The sequence below is a fragment of the Chiloscyllium plagiosum genome, chromosome 46 (genome assembly GCF_004010195.1).
Source record: "Chiloscyllium plagiosum isolate BGI_BamShark_2017 chromosome 46, ASM401019v2, whole genome shotgun sequence".
NCBI classification, from domain to species: domain Eukaryota; kingdom Metazoa; phylum Chordata; class Chondrichthyes; order Orectolobiformes; family Hemiscylliidae; genus Chiloscyllium; species Chiloscyllium plagiosum.
In genome coordinates this window covers 7,774,506-7,799,514 of record NC_057755.1, presented here as the reverse complement: position 1 = coordinate 7,799,514, position 25,009 = coordinate 7,774,506, and the positions used below count along the sequence as shown (strand labels likewise).

Genomic DNA, 25,009 nt, shown 5'->3' with positions numbered 1-25,009 from the left:
ACACTTGGAATCTCAGAGGAACAAAGGGATCTTGGGATGTTTGTACACAGGAGATAGGAGGACAAGAAGGCATATGGGCACAGTGGAGATAAAAAGGTCCTTCTCAGGATGGCAGCCATTGTCAAGTGGTGTTCTGCAAGGCTCAGTGTTGGGACCACAACTTTTCACGTCATACATTAACGATCTGGCTAAGTTTGCAGATGATACAAAGGTGGGTAGAGGGACAAGTAGTACTGAAGAGGCAGGGAGGCTGCAGAAGGATTTGGACAGGTTCGGAGAATGGGCAAAGAAATGACAAGTGGAGTACAACATGGGGAAATGTGAGGTCATGCTCACATTTCTGAGGCTCTATAAGACGCTGGTTAGACTACATTTAGAGCATTGTGTGCAGTTTTGGGCACTAAGTCTCAGGAAGGATGGGGTGGCCCTGGAGTGTGTTCAGAGGAGGTTCACGAGAATAGTCCCAGGAATGAAAAGCTCAACATATGAGGAACTTTTGAAGACTCTGGGTCTATACTTCATGGAGTTTAGAAGGATGAGGGAGAGATCTAATTGAAACATATGGAATACTGAATGGCCTGGACAAAGTAGGTGTTGGGAAGATGTTTCCATGGGAGCAGTGACTGAACTTGAGGGTATAATCTTAGAATAAAGGGAAGATCTTTTAGAACGGAGATAAGGAGAAGCTTCTTCAGCCAGAGAGAGGTGAATCTATGGGATTCATTATTTTCAGAAGGCTATGGAGGCCAGGTCATTGGGTATGTTTAAGACTGAAGTTAGTTCTTGAGCATCAAGGGTTATGGGGAGAAAATAGGAGAACGCGGTTGAGAAATGTTGCAGCCATGATTGAATGGTGGAGCAAACTCAATGGGCTGAATGGCCTAATTTCTGCTCCTATGCCTTATGGTCTTCTTTGCCTTTGTCAGTCAAAGCATAAATTACAAGAGCAAGAAGGAACCGTACAAGACTTTGGTTGGATACAGCTGGAGTACAGTGTAGGAAGGAAGTAATTCCACTGGATGGGGCGCAGAGAAGATTCACGAGTGTGGGGCAGTTCCGCATTGAAGATAGGCTGGAAAAGCTCAGGCTTTTTTCCTTTGGAGCAGAGAAAGTTGAGGGGTTATCTGGTCAAGATCTGTAACATTATGAGGATAGAAAGCAACTCTTCCCCTTCGTTGAAGGTTCAAGTATAAGGGGACACAGTTTGAAAGTGAAAGGCAAGAGGCACAGCGGGCACTTAAGGAAAAACTGTTTTACCTGGGAGACAGTGGGGTGTGGAATGCATTGCTTGAGATGGTGGTTGAAACAGATAACCTTGAAAAAGTACTTTTACAGCATTTCAAGCTTTCAAGGCTATGGTCTGTGTGTGGCAAAGTGGGATTCGGGTAGAAAGTAGTGTAAGTTTTGGCAGTACAGACTCTTTGGTCCAAAGGTCCTCTTTTGTACTTTATGAATGAGAAGGCAGAGAATAGGAATAACAGAGGTGTGGTAGCTAAATTTGCTGATGACATAAAGATAAGTGAATTGTGGAAAGGTCATGAGGAAACTATAAAGAGATATCAATAGATGAAGTGAGCTGATGAAGATCTGGTAAATGTACAATGAGAGAAAGTGTGAAATTGTCTATTTTGGCAGGAAGAATAAAAGAGTATAGAATCTAAATGGTAAGAGATTGTGGAGCTCTGAGAAGCAGAGAGATTTTGTCGTCCTCGTGCATGAACCACAAAAGGTTAGTTTGCCGAAAAACCCTGCTGAAGCTAAACAGCCAGGTACAGCAAGTAATCAGGAAACCCAATAGAGTTTCTTAGTGAGGAGAATTGAATGCAAGAATAGGTAGGTTATACTTTAGTTGTACATGGCATGTTTAAGACTGCATCTAGAGTACTGTGTGCAGTACAGGCCAACGTAAGGATGTTAACATGTTGGAAGCAGTTCAGTGAAGGTTTGGTACACTAATACTTGGAATGAGTGGATTGCTTTAAGAGGAATGCTAGACCTGCATCCACTAGAGTTTAGAAGAGTCCAAAGTGACTGAATTGACACATATAAGATCCTGAGGGGAATTGACCAGATGACTTTTAAAAGCATGTTTCCACTTGTGGAAGAATTGAGAGCTAGGAGTCATCATTTAAAAATAAAGGGGCATCCATTTAAAACAGATGAGGACCTTTTTTTCTCTGAAGGTTGAGTCTTTGGAATTCTTTTCGTCAAAGGGCAGTGGATGCAGAATGTTTAAATATTTTTAAGGCAGAAGTAGATAGATTCTTGATCACAAAGGGGATTAAAGATGATCAGATATCCAAGAATATAGAGTTAGGGTTAAAATGAGATCTGTCGTGATCGTATTGAATGGTAGAGTAGGCTCGAAGGGCTGAGTGGCTTGTTCATTATTCAGATATTCATCGGCTCAGACGTACATCAAGCCAAAAGTTCCCACACAGGCCATACACATAAGATACACAAGAACAAAAACGCTTGAAAGAAATTAGCTGCCCTGACCAAAAGGAAACAAAACTTAGGCCAGTCTGGTGAAGACCTTCATTCAGAATGGTTTGCATTCATCTGTAAACACATGCTGTCAGGGTAATCTGTCGAACACTCACTAAAGATTTATTTGATCATTATCCTTTAGAATTAGAGAAACTTCCCATTTAATCTCCTTACCTCCACTGGAAGTAGTTGACAGTTCTCAATCCTCTCTCTAATAGTAACTGCACACCATGTTAAATCTGTTTAGCACATTTTCATTGAAGTTCCTCCCATCAATATAGTGTTCAACACTACAAAACTGATTTTTCTTTATCCCTCGTGTGTCTGCCACCCGATGTGTTCAACTCATATCTAGCAAAGAAACTACGAGTTGACTCTTAATAAGAAGAAGCAATAATATTTATTTATTTAACACAATGCTTTAACAACAAATACACTACAAACTAACAATTTACACTATAAGCCTAATCAACTATCTTGTGCTTTAACTTAACTCTTGGTGTCTTCTCTTTATAGTGGTTGGTCTCGTGTTACCACTCCTGAGGGTGGTGTTGCAGCTATTCTTTTACCTAGAAGTCGTTGTGGCCTTTTGCAAGAGTCTACAATGTCCACCGGTTGATCGATCAGACCCAACCAGGTGTTGACATGTCGCTGGCAGGCTGGTCTTTGGGCATCTCTTCCTGGAGGTGTTGGGGGCATGTAGGTCAGGTAGCCCTTTTTAAATTAGGGTGTGAGGTGCCCCTTTATCTGGTGAAAAACTCGATGTTTCCGATTATCCTGGGAATGCCATTCAGGTCAATCCATTCAATTCAAATTCAAGCTGCTGGGTCAGTTGCATACTGTCTGTCTGTAGCTGCAGCCTGTCTAGATTCTGCAGCATGTTTATTCCAGAGGCTTTAAGCACAGTCACTTTTGGCCAAGGTCTGTCTCAGTTTCCCAGCGTGTCTTATTTATTGTCCAGTTTTCAAAATTCCATTCTTATAAGCAGCCTGTTTGGCCACACCCTGTTCGTGGGATGTGTGTATCACTGACTATGCCAATAATTATTTTCCATCCCTGATTCATGGGAGGAGTGGGTAGTGAGATATCGCCTTAAACTGCTGCCAGCCTTCGTGTATGAACACCCAAGCTGCTGTTGGGAAAAGAGTCCTATTATTTTACCCATCAATGCCAGGGACCCGGGTTTGATTCCAGCCTCGGTCTATGTGGAGATTGCACATTCTCCTCACGTCTGAGCATATTTCCTCCGGGTGCTCCTCCACAGTCCAAAGATGTGCAGGTTAGATGAATTTGCCATAATGTTCAAGAATGTGTAGGTTAAGGTGCAATAGTCAGGGGTAAATATAGGGTAGGGGGAATGGGTCTGGGTGGGTTACTGTTTGGAGGGTCGATGTGGACTTGTTGGACCGAAAGGCCTGTTTCTGCATTGTAAGGATTCTACGTTTCTATGCCCATTGAGGGAACAACAGTGTAGGTTCAGGGTGGTATGAACTCTGGAGGGTTCCCATTTATGCATTGCCGTTGTCCTGCTGACCTGTTAACTGAGACCACATAACCTCTTTGACACAGAAGTATGGAGTCTAATTCCTATAGGTTGAAACTATTGAAGGTTTATTTTTTTAAAAAATATTTAATTGTTTATGCTGATGACGTTAGCTGTACCAATACTTCACAAGTCACCAGCTCAGAGGAAATTTTGCCCTTTCACTACCTCAATAAATTCCCTTCCCCAACTACAATCTGAAGCTGCACCTAACTTTACTATCTCTGTCTTCTTTGCTGGTGGACTGGGCTTTCAATTCTTTGTCCTCTACATCGCAAGTGTTGCTTGTTTCATCCTCCATAACATTATCCAGTGTCTCCTATCTCAGTCTGATGAAACTCTCATCCATGCCTTTGACACATTTAGCAATAATGATTTAAATAACACTGTGACCGTATTTAAACTTCAGCTCATCCAGAGCTCTTTTGCATGTATCCCACCTGCCTGCTACTCAGTTCGTATTCTTGTGCTTGCTTCAATGCTCCTGGTGCTCAAATGACTTTAATTTAAATTTCCTGCCTCCAGTTTAAGTCCATTCATGTTCTCAATCCAGACTGTTTCTGTAACCCTCCATGGCCTCTTGAAATCTGTGTTCCTTTTGAGTCTGGGTTCTTCCTCACATCTCTGTGCCTTCACCTGATCAGTTGTAGCTGAATTTGAATCAGGCTCAGTGTGATAGTGAGACAGAGATGGTCATGCTCTTGAATGGGGAAGGAAGGCAGCAAATCGGGCTCTTACTGCAGAAACTGATCAATTGACAATTCTGTGCCATGAGCATTACTTCTCACTTGTCAACCCAATCCAGGCTGTCACCCAGGGCTTGCTGCACATGGTTGAACACAGTTGGTCCCAGGACACAGTGCTGAGATACTGTTACAGTGATTGTCTGGAGCTGAAATAATTGTCTTCCTAAACAATGAGCATGTGCTTTTGCGCAAGATATTAAGCACTGGATTAGTGGTGCTGGAAGAGCACAGCAGTTCAGGCAGCATCCAAGGAGCTTCGAAATCGACATTTCGGGAAGATATTAGGCAAACAAGTGAAGTGTTTTCCAGAAAAAGGTTATTGACTTGAACCATGATTTTGAATGATGAACAGATTAAGCTGGCGGAGCTGAATGGGCCACTTCTGCTCTTCACTATTTTGCCCTTGATCAGACTGGATCAGTACATTGCCCAGTAACTATACTGAAAGCAACTCTGAGATACAGTTAATGGAAAGGCCATCCTCAAGGGCAAAATGGCATGTTTGGGATCCCATCTTTCCAGAAGAGATTTACAGTGTACTCACCATATTCACCATGGATCAGGATAAGTGACTGCTTTCCAGGCTCAAAATAACTGGGGAATCCCATTGCTGCGGAGATCCTTTCCTTCTCATACACCATATTTATCTTTAACTCCACTACTCAATCTGTTAATGATTATTCTTTCCAGGCAATCACTGAGCTCGTGGAGAAGGGAAACCAGGCAGACAGTTCCAAACTGCTGCTAAATCTGGTGATGGAGAAAGACCCTCAGGCCCAAAGGGTGATGTGGATGTCCTTTGTGAAAAAGCGCCATGCCTCGCCAAAGTTGGATGAAATACTGAAAGAAATAGAGGGACATGGTACAGTAGAGTCTCACACTATTTCATTTCAGATTGGAGCACTCTATATTTTGCCACAGTGTTACACAGATCTGAATTAATGAAATCTAAATAATCTGCACAGGTCTTGATCAATTTAATTACATGGATATGGTCCGAAATTTATCTGAAATACCCAGTCATCTGAAAGGTAATTAACAATATGGAAATCTTAAGTAATTTTATTTCATTTCTGTGCATCAGCGTGTTTGACTTTAGCCATTTGTTTAGAGTTTCAAAATGTGAGAATTGAAGTCCCAAGCTGCGAACTATGATTACAACTGGTTTGGAAGTTCAACTATTTTGTGTCTATTCAACTTATAATTCATACTGTTTCTCCCCTATGTAGTAAATGTGTGGAAGTTGTATGAATTTGTCAAACGAACCTGCTGATCACTGTTAGGTATCAGTTTTACATGGAGGATCCTGGTACACTGTGATACCCTGTATACACCTGGCTGGATCCTGATGCACTTAAAAGTGTATTTCAGTACGCCTGAGATATAATTCTAACTGCACTTTGAGTCTGACATATTAGGTTGTTGCCTGCTGATTGAGTGCAGAGATTAAAAACTAAGTGACTTGAGTTCTTGAGTCTATACCATGGACACAGGCCATTCAGCTCAATTGTTCTGTGTCCACCTTCTCTTCCCTGTATTTCCATAACCCATCTGTTTGTTTAGCCAGCTTTCATCCATATTTTCATCTGAACTAATCTTTTGGTTGTGAGGTCCATATTCTAAATCTCTCTGGAGTAAAGAAGTTTCACCTGAATTGCCTTCAGGATTTATTGGTGACTATTTTCATTTTCATATGGAATCCTCCACTCTTCATGTACTGTGTCAACCTTCAATCATATTCATAATATAAAATACTTTTATGAAGTGAACCTCGCCCTTATCTCTTCAGCGGTGGGATGAGTCCTGGCGTATTCAGTCTCCCTTGCTAAATGCAACCTTCCACACATTTTGGATTGTGGTGAATTGTATTTGTATCTTTCTCTGGTTTATTAAATGGAAACGTGAACATCAGGTGTACCCGAGAACTCTGTGAGAAGCGCGAGAAGTGATTGCTGGGCCTCTTGCTGATAGTCACAGGTGAGGTGCCGAAAGGCTGGAGGTTGGCAAACGTGGTGCCACAGTTTAAGAAGGGTGGTAAAGACAAGCCAGGGAACTATAGACCGGTGAGCCTGACTTCAGTTGTGGGCAAGTTGTTGAAGGGAATCCTGAGGGACAGGATGTACATATATTTGGAAAGGCAAGGACTGATTAGGGATAAAATCAACGAGGTAAAAACAATGACTGCAGATGCTGGAAACTAGATTCTGGATTAGTGGTGCCTGATGAAGGGCTTTTGCCCGAAACGTCGATTTCAAAGCTCCTTGGATGCTGCCTGAACTGCTGATTAGAGATAGTCAATATGGCTTTGTGCATGGGAAATCATGTCTCACAAACTTGATTGAGTTTTTTGAGGAAGTAACAAAGAAGATTGATGAGGGCAGAGCAGTAGATGTGATCCATATGGACTTCAGTAAGGCATTCGACAAGGTTCCCCATGGGAGACTGATTAGCAAGGTTCGATCTCATGGAATACAGGGAGAACTAGCCATTTGGATACACAACTGGCTCAAAGTAGAAGACAGAGGGTGGTGGTGGAGGGTTGTTTTTCAGACTGGAGGTCTGTGACCAGTAGAGTGCTACAAGGATCGGTGCTGGGCCCTCTACTTTTTGTCATTTACATAAATGATTTGAATGCGAGCATAAGAGATACAGTTAGTAAGTTTGCAGATGACACCAAAATTGGAGGTGTAGTGGACAGCGAAGAGGGTTACCTCAGATTACAACAGGATCTGGACCAGATGGGTCAATGGGCTGAGAAGTGGCAGATGGAGTTTAATTCAGATAAATGTGAAGTGCTGCATTTTGGGAAATCAAGTCTTAGCAGGACTTATACACTTAATGGTAAGGTCCTAGGGAGTGTTTCTGAACAAAGAGACCTTGGAGTGCAGGTTCATAGCTCCTTGAAAGTGGATTCGCAGGTAGATAGGATAGTGCAGAAGGCGTTTGGTATGATTTCCTTTATAGGCCAGAGTATTGAGTACAGGAGTTGGGAGGTCATGTTGCAGCTGTACAGGACATTGGTTAGGCCACTGTTGGAATGTTGCGTGCAGTTCTGGTCTCCTTCCTATTGGAAAGATGTTGTGAAACTTGAAAGGGTTCAGAAAAGATTTACAAGGCTGTTGCCAGGGTTGGAGGATTTGAGCTACAGGGAGAGGCTGAACAGGCTGGGGCTGTTTTCGCTGGTGCGCTGGAGGCTGAGGAGTGATCTTATAGAGGTTTACAAAATTATGAGGGGCAGGGATAGGATAAATAGACAAAGTCTTTTCCCTGGGGTCGGGGAATCCAGAACTAGAGGGCATAGGTTTAGGGTGAGAGGGAAAAGATATAAAAGAGACCTAAGGGGCAACTTTTCCACGCAGAGGGTGATTACGTGTATGGAATGAGCTGCCAGAGGATGTGGTGGAGGCTGGTCCAATTGCAACATTTAAGAGGCATTTGGACGGGTGTAAGAATAGGAAGGGTTTGGAGGGATATGGGCTGGGTGCTGGCAGGTGGGACTAGATTGGATTGGGATATCTGGTTGGCATGGACACGTTGGACTGAAGGGTCTGTTTCCATGCTGTACATCTCTATGACTCTAATTTAATACCCTGAGTGTTGATATCACTGCCTAGATAAGCATTTTTTGCCAATCCCTACGTACCTTGTGTCCAGTTTTGGGACACCGTCAGGGAGTACCAGGATTTTGGCGCAGCGACTGTGAATTAATTTTGTGGTAGTGTTTGACTTAGAAGGAAACTTTCAGGTGGTGGTCATCCCATTCATCTGTTGCCCTTGTCCTTCCAAATTACAGGTTATGAAGGTGCAGTCTAAGCTATCAGGTGAATTGTGGTAGTGCATCTTCTAGGAGGTGCACACTGCTGCCATCTTGTGTTCATGGTGGATGGAGTGAATGTTGAAGATCACATAAGCATTCCCAATCCAGCAGGATACTTTGTTCTGGATGGTGGCCAAGGATGAAGTCTTCCTGTGATAGAAAGGATATTATTATAGCTGGAGAGGGTTCAGAAGAGTTTTAGCAGTATGTTGGCAGGTATGGAAGATTTGAGTTGTAAAGAAAGGCTGGATAGGCTGGGACTTTTTCACTGGAGCATAGGAGGTTGAGAGGCGACCTTATAGAAGCTAATAAAATAACAAGGGGCATTGATAGGGTTAATGGTAGTTGCCTTTTCCCTAGGATAGGGATTTCAAGATGAGGGGGTCTCATTTTTACATTAAAAGGAGAGAGATTTGAAAAAAGACTGGGCGTCTTTTTTTTATGCAGAGGGTGGTTTGTGTCTAGAATGAACTTCCTGAGGAAGTGATGGATGTGGGTACAATTACAATGTTTAAAAGATTTTTGGATAAGTACATAAATAGGAAGGGTTTGGAGGGATATGAGCTGGGACAGGCAGTTGGCACTAGTTTAGTTTGGGATTATGTTTGGCATGGACTGGTTGAACTGAAGGGTCAGTTTCCGTACTGTATGACACTATGACTCTATAACTTCTCTCATCCGAACAAATGAGAGCATTCCATTCACACAGCTGGACTTGCAATTTGTAGGTAGGCTTTGGGAGATAGATGAGTTACGTGTGAGAATTTGGAAGATGATGTCTGTTATAAGCCTCTGTATAAACCTTGAAGGGAATATGTCATCTTTTTAGAAATTTCCACAACCAAAACTAAAAGAATTTGAGTTCTTTCTCAACCATCTCTCATTTACAAGTGATGTTTTCTTGGACGGCAGTTTAACTTCTACACGAATCTGTATTGAATCTGTGCATGTAATGCAACATTTTGTTTATAGATTTACATATATTCAGTTACAGAAGTAAAGGATTTAGACTTTTTATTTTTCTTCGATGTTAATGTAACTAACTTGGGAAATTGCTTTCTCCCTGTTCTAATTGAAGGTGTTCAACAGAAACACAAGGAGACATTGCGGGTCCAAACTGAAAAACTGAGAGTGAACACTATCCTAATAAAGGAGAAGGTGAAGATTTTCCAGCTGGTTGACCAATACACTGAGCTAGCAGTTATTTCTCCTGTTCGAGGTCGGACACTTGTAGAAGGTGAACTGCTAGCAAGAGGCCGAGACCATGAAGAGCAGAGAGAGAAACTTCTCCGAACTGAACTGGAAAAAACCCAAGTTGATCAGTTGTTCCAATGCAACATTTCCAGGGGAAAGTCCAAACCTGGGATTTCAGCAGTAATAAGTGGAGTCCCAGGGATTGGAAAATCAACAATGGTACAAAAAATGGTTTATGACTGGGCCACTGGGAAAATATACCCAGGTTTCCAATTTGCATTCATTTTTAAATTCCGAGATTTGAATGCTCTTAATTGTCGGATAAACCTGAGGAATCTGATATTGGATCAGTATCCTTACTTTGGGAATACTCTGGAAGAACTCTGGAAGAACCCAGAGGGATTGCTCTTCATATTTGATGGTTTGGATGAATTCAAGGACAGTATTGATTTTTCTGACAGTCGGAGAGATACAGAACCTCAGTTCATGTGCACTGATCCTGAATGCTGGTGTGAAGTGTCTGACATTGTGTACAGTTTAATCCAGCACAAGCTGCTCCCTGGATGTTCAGTGCTAGTGACCAGCCGTCCCACTGGATTGCATTTATTGGAAAAGGCTGAGATCAGTATCTGGGCTGAAGTCCTGGGATTTGTTCGTGATAAACGGAAGGAATATTTCAACAGGTTTTTTGAGGATCAGACAGTGTCAGCAGCTGTTTACAAATACGTGGAGGAGAATGAGATCCTGTACACCATGTGCTACAACCCTTCGTACTGCTGGATCCTCGGTCTGTCACTGGGTCCCTTCTTCACACAAAGGGACAGGAAACAGCAGCAGGTTCCCAAGACCATCACCCAACTGTATTCCTACTACATTTACAACATTCTGAAAAACCACAGCCGTCCGATTGAAAATCCCCGTGATGTGTTTCTGAAGCTTGGTGAGATGGCCTTCACTGGCATCTCTGAGAAGAAGATTGTGTTTAGAACTGGAGACTTGATTCAGCACAGTCTGCAACCTTCCCAGTTCCTGTCTGGATGTATGATGGAACTTTTGGAGAGAGATTATTCTGCACAGATTGTGTGCCACACATTCCCACATCTCACCATCCAAGAATTTGTAGCGGCCCTTGCCCAATTCCTGACTCCTGATCCCAGGGACATTCAGAAATTGCTCACTGAGGCCTATAGTAAGGAAGATGGACAATTTGAAATTTTCATCCGTTTTGTTGTGGGCCTCTCCTCCCCACAGTCAGCTTATCCTCTGGAAGAGTTTCTGTGTCCGTTTCTTCATCAGACAGTCTGTCATGTCGTTGATTGGGTGAATGACATTGTTAAAGGACAGATTGGAAACACTAAGACTATAACTGGTAAAAGAAACCTCCTGAATACATTGCACTACCTGTTTGAGTCTCAGAATAAATCACTCACACGGAACTCAGTGAAAGATGTGGAAATATTTTCATTAAGTGACTGGAGACTGACCCCAATAGACTGTGTAGTCCTCTGTTTTGTCATTGAATTCTGTGAATCAATCAAAGAGCTTGATCTTGAGAATTGCTACATTCAGTACGAAGGACTGCAGCGATTGGGACCCATACTTCACAAATGCCGAGAGCTGAGGTAACTGTCTGTCTCTAATTTCGTCAAATTGTTGAGCAGCCATGGATTGTGCCTTTTCTCCATCATGAAGGGAGACTAATAATTCAGTTGGACCAAAAAGAATCATTTTCAACATAAAATTCATTAATAATGAAAATTGATGACAGATTCCACTAGGGCTGAAGAATCTTAAATGGATTCTTGTCAATAAGATGTGATTTGACTGTCTTTTCCTGATGAACCAAAATAAGTTGTTGAATTTTGTGTCAATATGTCATCAGACTCATAGGTAATAAGACGAGGAAACAGAATGAAACATGATTCGTGTCCTTCTGAATTATATCTCGTACAGTAATAAGGCCATTGTTGTTTGCATGTTACCTACAACTTTCACTTCATTGTTCCTTAATCCCATTACAGATCATGGCACGGTGGCTCAGTGGTTAGCACTGTTGCCTAACAACGCGAGGGACCCAGGTTTCATTCCCATCTTGGGCGACTGTTTGTGTGGAGTATGCATATTCGTTCTGTGTTTGCGTAGGTTTCCTCTGGGTCCTCCAGTTTCCTACCACAATCCAAAGATGTGCAGGTTAGGTGAATTGGCCCTGCCTAATTGTTCATAGTGTTAGGTGCATTAGTCAGGGTTAAATATAGGATAGGGGAATGGATCTGGGTAGGTTACTCTTCGGAAAGTTGTCGGGCCAAATGGCCTTTTCCCCTCATTGTAGGTAATCTAATTCACACCAAATGTTTATCTATTTTGTACAAAAGGAGCCTTGAATACATTGCAAGACCTGAATTTTTTATCCCATCACTTATCTTTTCTCAACGATATGTCGGAAGACTCACCCATGATTTGTTTTAACTGATATCACTAATCTGTCTATATTTCTTCCTCCATCTGTATTAATGTGCAGTCAATCCTTTGCTAACCATTGTCTCCAGTTATATGGTACTACTTATATTTGGCTGATTTATGCTGATATAATGTTTGAATAATTGCAGCTTCTGCACTAACACATCTTTGTTTCTTTCACTTGTTTTCCCAAGTGCATTCTATCTTGCAATGTTGAATTCTCTGCTGGAATATTTCAGCAGCCATTCCTCAGTAATTCCTCCTCGGCATTTTTGCAAGATCCTCCTGAGACACTAACAGATTTTAATGGTGATTCCTCTTATTCTTTGCTCTCGTATTTCTGAATCCTATTTATCTGTCTTCATCTGTCCTTAGTTTGTTCTTTTCTATATTATCTTTTCAAGTTTCATTAATATTTAGACTGATTCAATTTACGGTTCTGCCTGTTTACTAGTTTTAAATTTTTTTCTGCTTCCTTATTTGCTCTTTCCAGAAGAACAGATGCCTTATCCTGGTTCAGCTGGAGTCTGTCCCCTCAGAATAGCTCCTTCCTGACCCAGGACTGATGAATGACGTCCTTTTAAGTGACACCATTTTATCCCACATTAGCTCTTTAGTCACTTGTTCATTCTTCTGATCTAACTGCCTCGAAGTTAATTTGCTTGTGGGTCAGAGAGTTACCGAGAGGTTATTAATTGTGAGGTCCCTCTTTAATTTATCTTGTAACTGCTGTTTCTGCACCCATTCCCCCTTCACCCTGACTTGGTCCGCCACAGTTGGATTGTCCCACTTCCTTTTCATTCCCTTCCCAGCTGCCATGAGACCTTCCTTAGACTGACACCTGGTAAGTAACATACCCGACTGAAGTTTCATTTGTGGCTACAAAGAACGTTACCTATGTCCCTAATTAGGAAAACCCTCCCTATTGCTACATTTCCATTCTGCTCTTGCTCTGTGTTTGACACCTAGTGGTATTGTCTGTATTGTAACTGTCCTTCCACAGTCTTCCTGCTTGTCCTGAGACAACCAGTTCACATACCTGTTGGCCACAATCAATATCTGTGGGATTGCCTCCTCAATCTCCTAAATTCCCACCATACACTTTATCTTGAAGCTGTGCTAACTGTCGCAGTTTATAGAGGTTATAAATATGATCATGCTCAGTGATGATTCACCTACCTGCTTCTAACAGAATAAGACTAGTTGCTAGTGTCAGGAAAATCTGGTTATTTTCTGCTGATTTTCAGTGTCTGGATACATTCAAGAAGCAAAACAAATATTCAATCCAGCATTTGATTCACTTCATTTCACACTCTCTGTTTTGCTTTAGGCTGGGGAGTAACAAAGTGGGAGATTTAGGAGTGAAGCTATTGTCTGAGGTTCTGAGGAATCTGGACTGTAAACTGCAGCAACTCGGGTAAGTATTAGAATATGTGAGGTTGTGTTTCTATTATCTAACAGGAGGGAGAAACTCTTGACATCTTGTTCCATGTATTGGAGATGCCGGTGTTGGACTGGGGTGTACAAAGTTAAGAATCACACAACACCAGGTTATAGTCCAACAGGTTTAATTGGAAGCATACTAACTTTCAGAACGACGCTCCTTCATCAGGTGATAGTGGAGGGCTCGATCGTAACACAGAATTTATAGCAAAAATTTACAGTGTGATGTAACTGAAATTATACATTGAGAAATTGCTTGTCTGTTAAGCCTTTCATCTGTTAGAATACAGTGATGGCTTCACTTCTTTCATGTGTAAATCACAAAACCCTTTTTTTAAAAGTTGCATTCTCGGGTTAGCTGTTAACAATGGTGATAGCTAGACAATATGTTAAAGGTGTTGGCCCCCTGTGTTCCCTGTCTATGCCATGATGTTTAGATTGAGTCTAATCTAAAAAGTGAGATAACAGAGTTTTACATAAATACATGCAGTTTTTGAGCTCAGAGTTCTACATGAATGCATGCAGTTTTTGAGCAAAGTACAATGTAACTCTGCAAGTACGAATTCACCCCACAAAGTATATGTGTGCACATGGGTCTTTGTCTGTCTGTGTGTGTGTCTGTCTGGCGTTGGGGTTGTGAGTGTGAGAAAGTGTGTGTGTGTGTGTGTAGTGAGTGCAGAGTGTCTTAAGTCTGTGAGGAGGTGCATGTGTGAGTTTGGGAGTGTGTGTGTCTATAAGGGTGTGTGCGCATCTGTGTGTACCTATGTCTGTGTATGTGAGCGTGTGTGTGTGTGTAGGAATATCTGTGTGTGTGTGTGTCGTGCAATGGTGATCACTGTAATGTGACATTAACCCAAGGTCCTGGTTGAAGCCCTCCCTATGGGTACCGAACTTAGTTATCAGCCTCTGCTCGGCCATTTTTCTCTGCTGCCTGTCCCGAAGTCCACCTTGGAGGGTGGTCACCCAAAGGTCCGAGGCTGAATGTCCTGGACCACTGAAGTGTTCCCCAACTGGGAGGGAACCCTCCTGTCTGTGGATTGTTGTGCGGTGCCCATTCATCCGTTGTCGTAGCCTTTGCTCAGTTTCCCCAATGTACCATGCCCCCGGGCATCCTTGCCTGCAACGTACAAGATAGACAACGTTGGCTGAGTCACATGAGTACCTGCCATGTACAAGGTGGGAGGTGTTCCCACGCGTAATAGTGGTATCTATGTCCTGAACAACCCTTCATACTGAACAACGAAGGGTACCCTGTCAGTTGCAGCACATGTCTGTCTCCTGAGGGGGTCATTACAGTTCCTTGCTGTGGCATGTCGGAATTGGTGGTCGATGAGTTGAGCATCGTATCCCGTTCTTGTGAGGGCATCCTTGAGTACTTCCAGGTGTCCGTCACGTTCCTCCTCAGCTGAGCAGATCCAGTGTATGCGTAGGGCTTGTCCATAGGGAATGGCTATTTTAATATGAAGGAGCGTTGCTCAGAAAGCTAGTGTGCTTCCAATTAAACCTGTTGGACTATGACCTGGTGTTGTGTGATATTTAACTATGTTCCATGTAGGTATCAATGTCATTGGTAGAACTAGGAAAGAGTTTAAACTTCAAAAATACGAGGAGCTAGGCAGCAAATAAGAAAAAACAGAACCTCGTATTTTATTATAGAATACTAACTGAGCCACAGTACTGTAGAAAACTACCCGAGCCACATGGAAGTTGACATAGGATGCATAACATTGAAATATATGTAGAATATGTAGCTCAACAACAGGTGTAGGAGAAGTGGATTCTGGTTTAGAGGGCACTGGGAAAGTGGGAGTGGTACAGTTGGGACGGCCTGTGTTCTCTCAAACTGCAGAACTTGGGAATTTGAGAGGCTTTTACACTCAATAGTGGGTGCAAGGGATCCAAGGTGGTAAGGTGTGGTTTTTCAAAAGACATGAGAAATGAGAGTCAAAGGATCGCTGAAAGAGACGGAGAGGCCAAAAGGAACTAGGAATACAGCAACCATGAAAATTAACGTTACAAAGAAAACAAAGTGAAAAGTAGAAGCTCCACACCTGAATGTGGGCAACTTTCAGAACAAAGTGAACAAATCCAGAGCACGCATCGAAGTGAATCACTCTGGCACAAAGACTCTTTGAGGAAAGCAGTCACTTGTGGGAGTGGTCTACAGGCCCCCTAATGGTGACCACAGTGTCAGAGAAGGTAGATATGAATGAATATTGGGTGCTTGTGATAAATAGACGGCGATAATTGTTACTGACTTGAATCTACGTTTCAACTCTACTTATCAATTTGGCAGTAGTAGCCTGGATGAGAAGTTATCAGTTCCTTTTGAGAGAGTTTCTTCGAACAGCATATTCTGGAGCAATCAGGCAGCAGGTTGTACATGTATCATATAATGGGAATTGTGTGATGTGACAGGATTTGTGAAACAATCTCCAAATAAAGACGCTCCTATGTAGCAGCCATCGCAATATGATACAATTTCCCATCCCATTCAAAAGAGAGCAGGTTGGGTCTAAGACAAGTATGTTAACTTTAAACAAGGGTCACTGTGTGAGTATGAAAGCTAAGCTAACTGAAGTGATTGGCATAATCAGTTAGGTGATAGATCAATGGAGGTAGTGGTGACAGATATTTCAGAATATTCAGAATAAGTCTATTCTGACTGAAGCAAGAGAGAGAACTCGTCACCTGTGATCAGCTAAAGAAACCATCCAAATTGAGGCAATTGTAAAGATGAAGGTAGGTCAGATGATTGATCTGAAAATAAAGAACAGAGAATGACTAAAATGTTAATCCAGAGGAGGGAATTAGAATATGAGAAGAAACAAGCTCGAAAGCTGAAAACCACAAAACATGAGTTTGCACAGGTACTTAAAAAACAAAATGTGTACATACAGTGAGTGTAGTCTTCTTGGGAATAAGAATGTGGAGTTAATGGTTGACAGTAAAGAAGTAGCTGATGCACTGAACAAGTATTTTGCTTTTCTCTTCACTGTAGCAGATACAAAAAGTCTTGAGTACTAGCTGTAAATTAGGAGCTCGGAGAGAGAGAGGAACAAAGAGAGATTACAGTTATTAAGGGAGCTTTATTCATTAAACAGATGAAATGGTGGGCTGAGAAGTCTTCAGCTCCAGACGGACTTCGTTGGCCTTCACAGAGATTGCTAATACAGATGCATTGGCATGAATTCTCCAAAATTTCCCAGATTCAGGAAAGACTTCATTTGTCTTGAAAGCTGCAAATATAATCCCTCTATTCACGAATGAAGGGATGCAGGAAACTATAGGGAGATCAAACACATTTATAGTAAATTCTCAGATTCCCTTTATCCAAAGCAGATGATAATCCTTTGATGAAGTCTGATATGTTGATTAAACATCGTTTTCCCTGAAAGACTGAGGAATTCTGAAGTGTTGAGGGATCTTGGTGTTCTAGTACGAGTTGCATAAAAATTTTATGCAACTGCAGCACCTTTCTTAAGGTGAAGAGAAACTATCCTTTATTACAAGTGGAATTGAATGTAAAAGTAAGTATATTATGCTTCAGTTATACAAGACATGTGAAATCACATCTCAGATACTGTATAGTTTTGACATCTATTGTAGTAACTTATTATAATCGACCACTGGAAACTGAATACAGAATTTTAGTCATTTTATTCAAGCGATGCAGGGAGAGCATCATGACTTAGACCAGAGTAAGACTCTGGAGAATACAGAAAAATTAAGTACCTTTATACCAGAAGCCCCTCATTGTCCAAATTCTAAAGTTGCTTCATACAAGCAGAAGAAAATAGATTTTGATTCCAGGTCATGGGTTAATGACATGCAAGTCTCCTTCACTCAGTCAAGAATCATTTAGTCTGTTGTGTTTTGCCCCATTCTTTATCAGTGTCTGTCTTCTCCTTGTCTCTGAACCTGTTCTGGCCCTAAGGCCTCCTTGGAATGATTTGATGGGACAAACTGTCATTTATAGATTCCTGCTGACACTAACCTCTAGAATACATCAGGTTCTTTTGGTGCAAGGCTCATTAATTGAAGCCTGCTCTGTTACTTAACTATAATAATCTCAATTGAATCCTTACAGTCTTAATGCACTCTGACCTTAATCTTCTTAATTAGAAAAGGATGTAAATGCACTAGAGGTGGTTGAGAGGGGGTTTACTAGATTAACACTGTGAATGGGTGGCTTGCCTCATGAAGATACACGGATGGACTGGGCTTATTTCCACTGGAGTCGAAGAGTGTGGATCCTGGAAAAGCACAGCCGGTCAGGCAGCATCCGAGGAACAGGAGAGTCAATGTTTCAAGCATAAGTTTTTCATCAGGAAGAGCCTGCTCCTCGGCTGTTGCCTGACCGGCTGTGTTTTTCCAGCACCACACAGTGCTCAGTGGTTAGTACTGCTGCCTCACAGCACCAGGGTCCCAGGTTCATTTCCAGCCTCGGGCAACTGTGTGTGGAGTTTGCATGTTCTCCCTGTGTCTGTGTGGGTGTGTAAGCTAGTTGAATTGACCATGCTGAATTGTCCATAGTGTTAGGTGTATTAGTCAGAGGGGGGTGTGGGTTGCTCTTCGGGGGGTCGGTGTGGACTTGTTGGGCCGAAGGGCCTGTTTCCACACTGTAGGGAATCTAATCTAATCTAATCACACTCTTTGACTCTGATCTCTAGCATCTGCAGACTCACTTCCTCGTGGTTTCCACAGGAGTTTAGACAAGCTGAGCGGTGACTTGGTCAAAGTGTACAAAGGCCTTCAGGGTCTTGATGAGGTGGATGTGGAATGGGTAGTGGCTTATGTGGGTGAGTTCAGAGTGAGGAGGCACTTTTTTAAAATTAGGGCTGTCCTTTTCAGGGAATTTCTTTTTAAGGATTGTGTGGATTTAGAACTCTGTCCCAGAAGGTGATGGAGGTGGGGTAATTGAATGTTTTTAATTCACAGGTAGATATTTTCCATTGTGTAACAAGAATCTACATTACTGGAGGTAGATCAGAATATAGATTTCAAACATAAATAGATCAGCCACAATCATGTTAAATGAAGAAGCAATCTATGGGAGCAAATGGTCTGCTTCTCTTCCAGTTGTGTATGTCAACATGTGATATCTGGATATCTGAATCTTTACATCATTGTTATTATAAATAATAGTGTTAATACTAAACCCTGTTTTTTTTTTCTCTTTGGTTCTCTGACAATTGTACACACTCCTTCTCTGGTTTTCTCACATGCTCTCTCTCTCTCTCTCTCCCCCTCTGGCTGTCTTATTCATGCCCTCTCTTTGTCTGGTTCCCTCACGCATGCTGTATCTCTCTGGCTGTCTTGCACCTTCTCTCTTCTGTCTGGCTCTCTCATGTACAATGACTCTCTCTCCCTCTCTGGCTCCCTCATGTGTGCTTCCTCTCTCTGGCTTTCTTGCGTGCGCACTGTCTCTTTCACTCCCTCTCTCCCTCCCCCTATCTCTCTGATCCCTAGTCTCAACAATAACATGCTCACAGATTCTTGTGCCGACGATCTCAGCTCCATTCTAAGTACAAGTCGCTCACTGACTGTTGTGAACCTGAATGATAATAAATTGGGAGATTCAGGAATGAAACTGCTGTCAGCAGCTCTGAGGAACCTGAACTGTAAATTACAGAAAGTGGGGTAAGTACCCAAATATTTTAAATAGTGTCTGTAATAACTAGATGCCTAGCACTTTAATATTGACATAAACAAGAATGAAAACTGGGTGTTTTTCTGATTGTAATCCCCAGGCTTCGTGACAACAATCTCTCAGAATCTTGTGCTGAGGATCTCGCCGCAATACTCAACACAAACCAGTCACTGATAGAACTAAACCTCGGAAATAACAAGGTGAAACATTTAGGAGTGAAACGACTGTCATTGGCTCTGATGAATCCTCATTGCAACCTACAGAAGCTATTGTGAGTACAAAACTGTGTGAGACTGTGTTTCTATTTATTGTTTGCGTAAGTAATGATCAATTCTGGGGATTTACTCTGATTCCTGTTACTTCTTTCTCTCTTATCCGAAGGCTGTACAGAAATGGTCTGACAAAATCTTGTGTTCAGGTTCTCAGCTCTGCCCTTAGTACAAACCAGTCTTTAATAGAACTGAACATGAATAATAACAATTTGGGAGATTCAGGGATGAAACTACTGTGTGCGGTTCTGGGGAACTCGGACTGCAAACTACAGAAACTGCAGTAAGTACCAGACTCTGTAATTGTCTTTCTGCAAATTGATATCATTGTTATAAAGGTGTAGAAGTGTTCTGTACCTTTAAGAGAGTGAAGGATTTGGCAAGCACACCGAGTGCTAGAGACTTTACAAAGTAACATTTGGTTCAGAACAGATAGCACTGTCTGAGTTGCTATGAGACAAAAACAAATTCGAGTTCAGCCAATCAGTTTAAATTATACCCTGAAAATATCAAATCCCAATCAAGTTTGAATTTAGGATATTGACAATCTTAAAAGCCGATTACACAATCCAATGCTTTAGGGATATAAGACTGAGGATGATTGGACAGTTGAGAGGAGAACTGCCAATAGGAAAGTGAGGACTGCAGATGCTGGAGATTAGAGTCAAGATTAAAGTGGTGCTGGAAATGCACAGCAGGTCAGGCAGCATGCGAGGAGCAGGAAAGTTGACATTTCAGTCAGGAGCCCTTCAGTCCCCCCCCACACTCCCCAAGATGAAGAAAAGAACAGGAATGCAGAAGAACCGAAAGCTGCCTGGTTTTGAGATAAGGAGTTTTGTTTTGTAAATCTTAATCGGGTGTTTTATCGGACTAGTATTGAGGAAAGGGAAACTAAAGGATAGGTTAGAGAAAGGAGTTATGAACAGTTGTTAGTTAATTATTCTCTGTTTTGCTTTAAGAAATAAAGTAGTTAATTTTTACTTTAAATAGTTCTTGGCCTCTCAAATTTTCACAGATTATTTCACGGGATATATCTTTTCTGTGTTGTCGCTTTTACATTAAGCAGGAGAGTTTACCCCATATCATAACAGTTTTGGGGGTTCGGGTCCATGATTTTTTTAGATTAGATTCCCTACAGTGTGGAAACAGGCCCTTCGGCCCAACCAGTCCACACCAACCCTCCGAAGGGTAACCCACCCCTCTCTCTGACTAATGCATGGCCAAATCACCTGACCTGCACATCTTTGGACTATGGGAGGAAACCGGAGCACCCGGAGGAAACCCACACAGACACTGGGAGAATGTGCGAACTCCACACAGACAGTTGTCTGAGGCAGGTATTGAACCCAGGTCTCTGGCGCTGTGAGGCAGCAGTACGAACCACTGTGCCACCCACAAACTTGAACTGGTTTAGACAGATTTGGATAGATTTGGGGCTACGAAAATTCCCAGCAGATTTAAACACTTGCAGGTTTGTGTTCTAGATCTTTAAATAAAATGTAAGTGAGGCAGTTTGTTTACTTTCGGTGACTTGTGGTTGATTAAATTAAAGGTGAGCGAAATGGCTCAGAAAATTGCAAAAAAGTTCTGGTACTTGAAGATGATTCTCAAATTTGCCAAGAAAGTTTGTTAGGAAAGAAAAAGGCCATGCTTTTATAATTAGCAAATAAGTTAGATTTGGGTTTATCCAAGGACAAAAGTAAAGCTGAAATTATCAGGATTGGGTTTATCCAAGGACAAAAGTAAAGCTGAAATTATCAGGAATTTACTCAAACACTTCGGTGTGTCAGAGAAACAGACAAGTGCAATCGAGGTATAAAAACTTAAAATTACAATTGAGGAAAATGGAGTCAGAAAATAAACAAAGAAAGAAAAGAGGTGGGGGAGGAAGAGAGAGAGAGAAGCGAGTGAGAGAAAGGAAAAAGATAGAGAAAGTTCTCAGCCAAACAGAAAGAGAGAGAATTTGAACTTGAGAAGTTGCGACTTAGTCGGCAAAGTCAAGTTAACAGGACAGAGATTAAAAAAATGTTAGTGATATATATAAGTATGTCAAAACTCTGCCACATTTTGTTGAAGCCTTCTTTATTTCATTTGAAAAATTGGCTAGGTAAATGGAGTAATCCGAGGATTTATGGGTAATGATGGTTCAAATTAAACTGGTAGGCAGAGTTAGTGAGATATTTGTGGCATTATTGGGTGAGGGGTCAAGAGATTATGAAGCGATTAAACAGGCTTTTTTAAGTGCTTAAGAATTGGTACCAGAGCATATAGACAGCCGTTCAGAAACACAAAGAAGGAACCATGTCAGACTTATGTTGGGTTCGAAGGAATTCAACATGGTCATTTTGATGGATTGATATGTGCTTTGAAAATACATAAGACCTTTGAGGTTCTCAGAGAGATTATTCTGCTGGAGGAGTTTAAAAATTTACTTCCAGAGATGGTAAGAATTCATGTGGAAGAACAGAAAGTTCTGGAAGTGAGAAGAGCAGCAGAATTAGCAGATGAGTACATGTTGCTGCATAAGACAAACTTCCGGGCAGAATTTCATCCTGTGAGGGATAGAAGTTGGGAAAAGGGGAGATCCTACACTACTAAACCAAGAGTAGAGAGCACTGGTAAGAATTTACCTCAGGATAAAAAAGAAGTCCAAGAGGGTGGATAGGAGTTGAAAGGCCTCAGGTTTCCACTGTGGCAAAGTGGGACACGTAAAGACACAGTGCTAGTCGTTAAAGAAAGGCACTGTGGGCAAAAACGTGGTAGGAGAAGCTAAGCCAGTGGCATCAGTGTAGAAAGAAGAGGAGACCACAAGAAGAGCCAAGAAGCTGCAGGAGAGTGCACAAGCTAGGCGGGAGCTGGTATGGAGTTAGTATCTGATCTCTACAAAGAATTCGTGTCTGTGGGTAACGTGGGTCAGAAAGAATGGGGGAGAAGGACAAGAAGTTATAATTTTGAGAGATACAGGACCTAACTAGTCGCTGATTGTAAGGGATTTAGCAAATATACACTCTTTCTGACCTGTTATCTGAGAGTGTGGTAATTTGTGGGATAGATGGACAGAAATTTAATGTTCCCCTATGTAAGATCAGGTTGGAGTGCCAACTCCAGACTGGAAAAGATACAGTGGGAGTGATTGACAGAGTGTCAGTTCCAGGAATTCAGTTTGTTCTTTGAATGAATTGGCAGGATCCAAGGTGGGAGTGACACCCTTTGTTGTAAAGAAGCCCATGGAAGACCAAGAAACTGACGAGTAATACCTTGGTATCTTCCTAGGCTGTGTGGTAACCAGATCCCACTATCAGAAGTCACAGCACCAAGTGAGAAGAAAGAGAAAGATGAAGGAGTTGAGGTTCAGTTAGCAGACACCCTATTTGATGTAATGGTGCAGGGAAAACCTGAACAGGCAGAGAGTCAGACAGAAGTGTTTAGTCCTTAAAGACTAAGAGACTTACAACAGCAAGACAAGGCGATAAAAGATAGATATGTGGATGCATACTCTGAAAAGGAGGCAGAGATTATTCCAGAGGGTTATTATCTGAAAGTTAGAATGCTAAGGCAGAAGTAGAGACCTCCTCTGCAGGTTAGTGCAGAGAAGTAATGGCCGAAGTGCACCAGATTGGGTTGACGGTAGCATATAGGTAGGAGATATTACGGGTAGCACATGAACTACCTGTAGGAGGTCACCTAGGTATACGAAAGACTCAGACTAAGGTACAAAAACGTTTTTACTGGCCTGGAATGCACAAGGATGTGGTTTACTTTTGCCATACATGCGGTAATAAAACCAGCACCTTTGTTGCCAATTCCCACATTTGAAGAACCTTTCATGTGGGTTATAATTGATTGTGTAGCCCTCCCGCCTGAGAACTAAAAGTGAGAACCAGTACTTGTTAACCATAATGGATGTGTCTACCAGATTTCCAGAGGCAATTCCATTATGGAGTGTCAAGACAAAAAAAGATGGTAGAGGAGTTAGTAGCTTTCTTCACACGGTACGGGCTACCCAGAGAGATTCATTCGAAGCAAGGGTCAAATTTTACTCCAAGGCTGTTTAAGGAGGTTCTGGATAGCTTAGGTATAAAGCACCTTAAATCCAGTGCATCTCGTCCTGAATCCCAGGGAGCTTTAGAAAGGTGGCATCAGACCTCAAAGACCATGTTGAGAGCATACTGTCAGGATTACCCGAATAATTGGGTAGAGGTATCCCATTCATATTGTTTGCCATTAGAGATACCCCAAATGAATCTACACACTACTCTCTCTCTGAGTTAATTTTCGGTCATGAAGTGGGAGGCCCTTTGAAATTAATTAAAGAAAAATTGACAAGACCAAAATCAGAGATATCACACTTAGGTATGTATCAGGGGTGAGGTAGAGATTAAATAGACTAGGTGAGTTAGCTAACTAGCACCTAAAGAGGGCACAGTATTGGGCGGCACGGTGGCACAGTGGTTAGCACTGCTGCCTCACAGCGCCAGAGACCCGGGTTCAATTCCCGACTCAGGCGACTGACTGTGTGGAGTTTGCACGTTCTCCCCGTGTCTGCGTGGGTTTCCTCCGGGTGCTCCGGTTTCCTCCCATAGTCACAAAGATGTGCAGGGTCAGGTGAATTGGCCATGCTAAATTGCCCGTAGTGTTAGGTAAGGGGTATGGGTGGGTTTCGCTTCGGCGGGTCGGTGTGGACTTGTTGGGCCAAAGGGCCTGTTTCCACACTGTAATATAATCTAATCTAAAAAGTATAGAATGAAACAGGTGAGATAAAAGCACTGAGACTTGGACGTTTTCCCAAGGAGATAACATGTTGGTATGGTTACCAGTGATAGGAGATCCCTTCAAAGCCAAGTTTAGTGGTCCCTATCAAATTGAGAAGAAGTTGAGTCAGGTGAACTATCCAGTAAAGCTGCCAGATTGGAATAAAAAGGTATCAGGTACGTCATGTGAACATGTTGAAACCGTGTTATACTCAAGAGAACGAACTGGAGAAACAGGTGTTAGTTACTGGCCCGCAGAGTGAGGAATCAAATCCAGATGGTGTGGATTTTGATGTGCCTCCAAATAGATTAAAAAATGAAGAAGACCTTGAGGAGTGGGATAGGCTAGTAAGCTATCTGTCTCAGGAAAATAGAAAGCAGTTTAAAAAATTTGTTACTGCAGTATAAGGACCGATGTAAGAATCAGGTGGGAAGGATTAATGCTAGTGTTGCATGAAGTAGATATAGGGAATACTGCAATCAGCCTAACCTTTTCAAAGCCATACTGTGCCAGATAGAGGTGGAGGGCATGCTCGACGAGGACATCATCGAACCAAGCCAGAGCAATGGAGTTCGCTGAGCACCTTAGTTCCCAAACTGGACAGGGCTCAAAGATTCTGCGTGAATCATCGGCAGGTCAACACCG

At 42.1% G+C, this 25,009-nt stretch overlaps 1 protein-coding gene across 4 annotated transcripts in view; it reads left to right on the top strand.

Moving 5' to 3' along the window:
* LOC122544075 (NACHT, LRR and PYD domains-containing protein 12-like) overlaps positions 1-25,009 on the top strand; it is a 56,198-nt gene that overhangs the window by 14,666 nt on the left and 16,523 nt on the right. For all 4 annotated transcript variants that reach the window (XM_043683077.1, XM_043683078.1, XM_043683075.1 and 1 more), the window contains exons 4-10: positions 5,470-5,641; positions 5,745-5,810; positions 9,675-11,412; positions 13,578-13,664; positions 19,163-19,333; positions 19,444-19,614; positions 19,725-19,895. In XM_043683077.1, coding sequence (XP_043539012.1) covers positions 5,470-5,641; positions 5,745-5,810; positions 9,675-11,412; positions 13,578-13,664; positions 19,163-19,333; positions 19,444-19,614; positions 19,725-19,895 — 2,576 coding nt within the window. The remainder of the gene's footprint in view (positions 1-5,469; positions 5,642-5,744; positions 5,811-9,674; positions 11,413-13,577; positions 13,665-19,162; positions 19,334-19,443; positions 19,615-19,724; positions 19,896-25,009) is intronic.